This window comes from Schistocerca serialis, chromosome 5, assembly GCF_023864345.2.
Source record: "Schistocerca serialis cubense isolate TAMUIC-IGC-003099 chromosome 5, iqSchSeri2.2, whole genome shotgun sequence".
Classification (NCBI taxonomy): Eukaryota; Metazoa; Arthropoda; class Insecta; order Orthoptera; family Acrididae; genus Schistocerca; species Schistocerca serialis.
In genome coordinates, this window is record NC_064642.1 from 217938623 (window position 1) to 217947263 (window position 8641).

Below are 8641 nucleotides of genomic sequence, written 5' to 3' on the forward strand. Positions count from 1 at the left end.
CATATTCTTATAACATGTTCATCATGATGATGTCAGTCCTTTAATTATACATATGTATGTGGTTTAATATAAGCATTTGCTTTAGTACAACAAAATTTTTTTAAAATTAGATGTATAAAAGGTCTGTATATTTTTTATGATTTTGAGATATGACAGTTGCTGGCATTTGCACAAGCCTTTAATATTTCTTATTAACTTTTTAAATTTAAGAAACTCTAAAAAAAATTTTAAAATTATATAACTTTAATAATTTACGTTCTTGCCAATGTTTTTTAAATTACTAGTTTTACATGAATAACAACAGAAAACACAAGTAGATACAAAGTATACTGTTATCCTCCCCCTTTGCCTATGTTTTTCCCCTCCCCCTCTTGCCCCACTCCCGTTTTTCTATACCACCTCTCCCCCATATAACAGCACAGTGTTTTGTTCTAATTTCAGTCTTTCTTTATCTTTTATTGGAATATGTTAATGGTTTCATGAAGTCTGAAGTTGCTCTTCTGTATTTAAGTGACTGTTGGACTCTGCACCAAAATGATAAAGCTAGAATAAACAGATCACAGGTGAAATTTTTACATTTCATAAGTGGTAAAATGTATGACATTTGAATTTGAGTAACTCATGCTTTCTACTGACTAAAGCTACACAGAATGTGCCAGAAATTCTATTTGTGTACTACCCTGTTACTTTTAATGAACTGTAGGAATGTATTTCAAATCACTGCATGAATTCTTTTGGTTTTACAGAAACTTATTTTCGTCACAAGCTGCTCCCATATTGGATAATAAAAAACAGTTGGGGTACATTCTGGGGGGAGAAGGTAATGTATTATGAACAAGTTCTAAATTATACTAAATGTTTTACTTTTACAGAATATCCACTATTCAAAAAGACACTCCCGTTCTGGATCATTAAGAACAGCTGGGGGGACAGCTGGGGCGAACAGGTATTGTCTGCATGGAAAATTTGTGTTGTGGTGTCTTGCCTCACAGCCTCTTTTATTTTTAAGAAAATGGTTCTTTCAATGGTAGTGACATCTTTTGTTCCTGTCACTCCAGTTTACATTTCCTTGTAGATGAATTTTAGCTTAAATCCAGTAATTGTAGTCTCAATTCATATTTATAAAGTTGTCACATTGCAGTAATTTGTGTATACGTATTTATATTTTTGTGTGGTACTTGTAGATAACAAAGTTTAGTAACTTGCTTCATATGACACGCAGTTCAGTGTAGTGGTGTATATCATGGGCAACAGATCACTGCTGTCATAAACTTGTTTCAACATACCTCAATTACTGTAATCTATATTGCCGCAGTATGTCACTCTCTCGTAAATGGAAACTTTCAACAAAGATCTTGGTACAATAAGCACAAATTTTGATACAAAAAACCTAACAAGAAAAGTTGAGCACTTGGAGTGAATGGTCCAATTAGACGCAATTTTATATATGTTCACTCTATCAGTGGGTCTGTTATGACCTAGTTGTCAGACCTAACAGTATGTATAATGTGTGTGTGCTGCAACAGATGGTTAATGAGAAGTGTGAAGGAAGATGGAGAATCCCACATGCTCGTGACAGAAGTTATCAGTGCCATTATCCAGGGTCTTGAATAGTTTTTGTGTGTCTTAGGTGTGAGGTCGGAGGCAGACTGAGAATAGCCATCTGAAATGTAAGCAGTTGTGATCTCGTTAAAGTGAATGCGTGGTCAAATGTTTCATTATGAGAAAGTCTGCTGCCACTCAGATAGTTATGGTGCCAATGGGCTCCAGAAATATTTTGATTCCATGAAAAGAAAGAAAAAAAACAAAGAAAAAGGAAAAAACTTCAAAATTAAAAGGTTATTTTTCATTGGAGGAAATTAGACTCGGAAATTAAATGGAACATTTGCAGCATAATAGCATGTATCAATAATTGAATTTGTGTACTTCTTTTGTTTTAAGAAAGTAATGATAAGAATGAAGATAAAGCAAAATATTTCTCCTCACCCAATGCTTTTAAGTTAGTAGCTATTGGAGTGCTCCCCCTGGTATTATGTAACAGTATTGTAAATTGTCAATAATCAAGTTGAGTACTCACTAACTCTTATTTTTCCCCAATGCATAAGTTCCAGTTTCTTTCCTTTTCACATATACTGTATTTTCCACATCTACTTTCTTCAGTTGTTTCAACCTCAGGCCACCTACGTGTTGTAATAACAGAAATCCACAGAGATCCTGAGGAAATCCACAGAGATCCTGAGGAAGGGGTAGAGTATGCTTCTCAGCATGATATGGTTGACTTTGAATGGCTGTTTTGCACCATTGATTTGTGGGTCCACTGCAGAAATAGTTTCTTTTGTGAGAATATTCTCTCCAGCATATTCAAACAAAGGAAAGTCCAGAATAGAATGGAAAGGATAGATTGCCAGTCACCCTGTAGAGGAGGTGTTGAGTTGCTGAAAAACATAAAAAAGAAAAAGGAACACTAGAAATATATCAGATTTTGGACTAAGTCCTTTTTCAGAAATAGAACACTCACACATTCACACAGTAGCAAAAAAAACCACACACACACACACATACGGCCACTGTCTCTGGGCACCAAGACCTGACTCCAACTGTTGGATTGGGTTTTAGCAGTTGGGGCTTAGTACTCAGAGGCATCGGCCATGGGGCTGTGAGAGTTCTATTTCTGAAGAAGTAATTTGTCTGAAAGCTGATATTTTTCTAATATTCCCCATCTTCATTCCCGCAGCCTCTGGAATTTCCCCTAGTGCACACTGCTTTTACTGCCACTCCTCTTCCTTTACTATTTCCACCCTCCTGTTTTCATATCATCCTTACCCTCTTAGTTGTACCTTTGTAATTCATCCACATCAATTTTTCCTTCTCTCACTATTCTCTCGACACTCCATTTGTCTGTCCTTCACACTGGCACCACACCCCTGGGAATCATTAAACAGCACCTCTGCATTTGTAATTAAAGGTGTTATGTAACTTCTACAATTTGTAAGTTAAGTGTGAATAAAGTTGTATTTTGAATGATGATAAATCACTGTATAATTGCTCCCATACACCTCCAGTGACGTGACACAATTTTTAACGCACTGGTAGAGTTGCTTTCTCGAGTATTGGGTCCAATTCCTCAACTGACCTAGCAGATTTATGTTTAGTGTGGGTCCCCTAAATTACTTAATGTGTATGCTTGGATGGATAGTTAGTTAATTTGTTCCATGTTCCATAGACCATATTTTCAATAAATGCGGACAATAGCAGAGACAGTTAAAAAGTATGATTATACGGTTACTTTCTTGACACTTACAGATTTGTAATTGATTACTTATTCTATTCAAAAATTCTTCTATAGTATAAAAGAAACTGATTTAATCAGTATTTGAACACTATTCTGCTGTCTGTCATCAGACATTTTATTTGTATAGGCATATTGTCAGAGAGTTTCATAACTGTATATTTCACACATTTTTTATGCCAAACAATATTGTAGGAAGGATAAATTCCTAGTCACCACATAGAGTAGGCACTGAGTCACAGATAGGCATGATGCAAATACTCAGCTTTCAGACTATGTCCGTCATCAGAAGTAGAAAAGACACACACATTCAATCAAGCGCAACTCACTAACATGTGGCCACTGTTTCCTGTAGGTGCCAAGGGCTGACATTCTTTGCCAAAGTTAAATTCACTGTGTAGATCCTTTTTTCTTCTAGCATTGTCTTCCAAACTGCTTTCAAACGGTAAGAGATTATTGACAGTAAATTTCATAATTTATTAAATTTTCCCTGTGTCTGTTTTTAATTTCCAATTGCATAAACATATGGCTACAAAATGTACATGTGTGATCACCACAAATCACTCTAATAACTTTCTTTTGTGTAATGAATACTTTTTGACTGCATGAGGAGTTATTCCATGATATTATCCAGTAGGACTTCAGTAAATGAAAGTATTCAGATGATGTTAAAATACTGATTTTTATATCCTCAAAGTTAGCAGTTATTCATTTGGCAAAAAGGTCTGAACCACCAGCCTATTCTCTCTCTCTCTCTCTCTCTCTCCCCCCCTCTCTCTCTCTCTCTCCCTCTCCCTCTCTCTCTCCCTCTCCCTCTCCCTCTCTCTCTCTCTCTCTCTCTCCCTCTCCCTCTCCCTCTCTCTCTCCCTCTCCCTCTCCCTCTCCCTCTCCCTCTCTCTCTCTCTCTCTCTCCCTCTCTCTCTCTCTCTCTCCCCCTCTCTCTCTCCCCCTCTCTCTCTCCCCCTCTCTCTCTCCCCCCCTCTCTCTCCCCCCCCCCCTCTCTCTCTCTCTCTCCCCCCTCCTCCTCCTCCTCCTTCTTCTTCTGAGTTTCCACAAATATACACTACCAAGTACATTAAAAATTTATACCCTAATATTTTTGGTGATGCACTCCTTAGTATGAGATGTGCTATTCTTTACTGAAAGACATGCCTCATCCAGTTTTGTGCCAAGTTTAAAGCTAGCCTATTTGTGTAAGACCAAAACAAAAACATATTTCACTAATTCCCTACTGATGCTGCTACTTGACAATAATGTTTGTAGCATCTACAAAGAGTACTATTTCTGTCTCCTGATTCAAATAAAATGGTGGATCAGTAACACTGGGGAAGAATAGACATGAGCCCATGATTGAGCACTGTGGAACACTATTGTGATTTACCTGAAAACGATGCAGCCAATAACTGTCCTCATCTTTCCTCAGTCTGTGGCATGACTAACAACCTTGTTGGTGATAGCACACTAAAACCCCACCTGCCTCCAGTTCAAAATATATGTTCCATTTGTGCATGATTGTTCATAACATACTACTTCTCTTCTTTCAGTAACTCTGCCCTCGGACTGGTATCAACTGGACATCGTCGATTTCTCTCTGTCCTGGGAATCCTCCTTCATTTGCTTGTAATTTTTTCCTCTCTTCACATCTGTTAGCATTCTAAATCTTCTCCTTTTCCTCTTCTTCTCTCTCTCTCTCTCTCTCTCTCTCTCTCTCTCTCTCTCTCTCTCTCTCTCTCCCTTTCGCTTTTCTGTAGTAGATAATTCCTGTTTAATATGTTTCGCATCAAAGATGTTTTCCTCTTCTATATCATTCTCATGAAGTTCCTCTTCTCTCATGCCTTGCTCAGCACATCCTCATTTCTCATTCTGTTGATCTAATTCACATTCTCCATTCTTCTGCATGACCATATTTCAAAACTTCTACACACATTTGTTCTTTCTGTCTGACTGTCCACATTTCAGAAGCATAAGGCAACACTCTCCACACACATTTGGTGAACTCCTTCCTGAGTGTAATGGGGATGCTTCCGGCTGTCAGCACGCCTTTCACTCCCTCAAAAGGTGCCTTTCCCATGGAGATAATGTGTTTCATTTCCTCTTTACAAATTCTGCTGGAAGTTATCAAGTTTCCCAAATACTGGAACGACTGAATCTGTTCTAACGCCATTCCATCTAGTGATATATTAATAATGTCATCTTCTTTTCTGATTCTCATACTACTCCATTTTAATGCATTCCACCACATAAACAGAAAAGCTGCTTCACTGTTTTGGAAGGGTGTGTTTCGGATGTTGAGTTTGCATTTCATAACTAGTGACAAGTGATTACTCATTGGAAATCAAATGTTCTCACCACTTAGTTCCAAAAGTCAGCAGCAGATTGTCTCATGATAAGTGTTTTTAATTACTATATGTAATCTTTTTTTAATTATTTGAAACTGTTGCCCATTTACATAAGGAATGAAATCTGCCCATAATGTAAAAACATGATTTATTTACACTTTTTCAAAAGCGTAAATATCCTATACAAATTATATAGTAACATCATTCACAAATTCACCATAATACTAATTTAACTTGATTATATACAATATTTTTAGTTTCCTCTCCAGTTACACGAATAAATAAAACCTTATTTGAACCCACCCAAGAGCAAGCAACATAAAACTGCCCATGGGGTGAACATGGTGACCTCAGATCCATTCCACAGTACTTAATAGATTTGACTCCAGTGTTGGTGCTTACATTTCACCACTTTTCCACAAATAGAGGTACTGGGAATCCCTTGCTTTCAATGGCAATTACCTCCTAATACGTAGTACGAGCTCTTGTGTATAATAGGTTTGCTTGAAATTGTTACAAGAGTTCTAGAGTTGTAAGTCTCAAATAAGTTTCATTCATTCTCATGGTTTTTGTATCTCTCATAATAGAATGGCTTTTACTTGTATGATGACTATCCTAAAATAATTTTGTTTAGGCTCAAGCACATAATAATTCTTTGTGTAATTCACCTTAAAACATATTTTAACTCCTGACTCAAACACTGTTTTAAAGATACAGTACCAGTAATTTATTGTCAAGGAGTTATGCTTTTTAATTTGTTTCTAATATGCATTTTCTTTCTAGGGCTATTATCGAGTGTATCGTGGAGATGGAACTTGTGGAGTTAATATGATGGCATCATCTGCAATAGTTGCATAGCTGTTTAGTAGTGTTTTCATACTAATGTAGCTAAATTTCAAAACCAAGTGATAAAAATATATTAACTGCTGTTTCCAAATAATACAATAACTACTACAGCCTGCATATGTCTGTCTTTTGAATATAACTTGTGGGCTCCACAGCTCCTTTTTTGCCCAAGACACACATTTAGTTGGTGAATATAAAATCCGTTTGATAATAAAGCAGTAAAGTAGCATGTCCGTGTGTGTTTAAAAAATGGCATATGTGCTAAATTTTCTTTATATGTGTGAAAGCAGCACTAGAACACTGTACAAGGTATTCCATGCTGAATACTTAAATTCTTGATGCTGAAGTAAAGTATATTGACAGGATCTAGTGATTCATACCTCACACATTATTAGAGTTACCAAGCATATAAGTTGAACTTGTGACAAATAATATTTTCATCTCACATAGTTGAAGAACTGACTGAAAATGTCTCTTCTATAGAGTCTCTGGTACGTTGTGTACTGTAGCTAGTCATTAGATGGCAGCTGTAAATCAACTTAAAGGTACAATTTGTTGGAGATAGTAAATTTTTTAGCTGGATAAATGTTATCTATTCTGACACTGTAGATTTAATAGAACCCTTGAATGACAATTGTTAATTGCTTATGTAACAAAATCATCATATAAAAGTTCATGTTATGTGAGACTGTTTTGTGTCTTCAACAAGACAGTTATAAAAAGTGCAAAAGTTGAGTTCTCTCTTCTTTTAGAATTTGATTATTTTTTAAAATGTTTGCTTCTAGGTGATGGAGATCTGTTTCACTTAACCACAGATACTGTGATGATATTTGCATGACTCATTCAAGCTGTTTTAAGAATACTCTGAGATAGAAGCTATTATGTTTAAGCCTTAGTGTAAAATGTTTGCAATGTAGTTATCGGTAGTATTTGTCAGAAGTGTTCTTGTAGTGCCTTAAGGTTCTAAATGTGATTAACGTGTCTTACTTTCATTAACAAAAGATCCACTATATTAGTTTATTTTTGACATATTGCAGACTACTATTCTGATTTGTTGAAACACACAGAAGTTATGTTTGCATTCATCAAATGTAAACAGTGTTTCATCATGTAAGGAATATGAAGCCATACCAGACAACAAAAATAGTAGAATGCACTTTAGTAATTTATAATTAAAAATCTTGATACTTTATGCGACATGAAATGATCATGACTACATTTGTACCAAGTGGGCATGTCCTTGTGATGAATGGAAATAAATTGACAATAGCATCACTCAAGCATTAAGAATATGCCCATAAAAGGACACATTGTGCTAGTATGTACCATTGACCGATCAAGAGTTTATGTTGTGGATGAACATGGCCTGAGAATATTACAAGCTACATTTTATTATTATATGTGATTTGTTTTACACTCAGTTTTGCTATTTTACTATGCCAAGCAACAAATAATATAAAAATACTTTTGTTGTGCAAATGTGAATTTGTAAAATGTTGGAAGTGACTGAGAATCAGTTTGGTTTTTAACATGGAAGAGTGCAAAATGACCCTGCTGGTACAAATCATTATTTATACTATATAAGTACAATAAAAATTTTATGTTACAAACATGTACTATACTGTACTGTTCAGTGAGATTATATATGGATATCTGAAAATAATATTTTTCTAACACAAGGCTAATGCTGTACAGTTTGAAAATAAAATATATTTTTCTAAATCTAAGTGTGTTCTTAAGACTATATTTAAAAGAGCTCCAGACCTACTCTTAAAGCTGATGCTAAATATTACGTCTTTATGATAATGAAGGCTTTCTCGAGGAATTTTTATGTCGAAGTCTTCTTGAGTTATCAACTGAGTCAAGGCATGATTCTGCGGCAATGTTTCCTGCTTGTCGTCTTCAGGTGATTTTGTCTAGGCACTCCCAGTGTGTTCGAGGTTCTTGGCATTGCAGCCTGGTGCTGTCTATGTATTCCATCCACTGTGTTTACCACTTTCACATTAGAGGGCTCTTGACGTATTCTTGTTAGCGCTACATCCCATTCAGGGCTCAGCTGGAAACAGCTATCCCAGTTTCCAAGATCACTGTGGACCCATATCTTCTGAACGGACAGAGATGTTATGCCTGGGGAACAGGTTCTGGGACTCTGTCATCGAAGAGACGG

The 8641-nt window shown here is 36.1% G+C and overlaps 1 protein-coding gene across 2 annotated transcripts in view; it reads left to right on the forward strand.

The window, feature by feature from the left end:
- LOC126480990 (uncharacterized) overlaps positions 1 to 8201 on the forward strand; it is a 251807-nt gene extending 243606 nt beyond the window's left edge. The window contains exons 25-26 of one of the 2 annotated variants that reach the window (XM_050104429.1): positions 747 to 820; positions 6412 to 8201. In XM_050104429.1, coding sequence (XP_049960386.1) covers positions 747 to 820; positions 6412 to 6486 — 149 coding nt within the window. In that variant the 3' untranslated portion in view covers positions 6487 to 8201. Of the gene's footprint in view, positions 1 to 746; positions 821 to 872; positions 947 to 6411 lie in introns of both variants that reach the window. The other variant, XM_050104428.1, reaches the window with a different exon arrangement.
- The last annotated feature ends 440 nt before the right edge of the window (positions 8202 to 8641 follow it).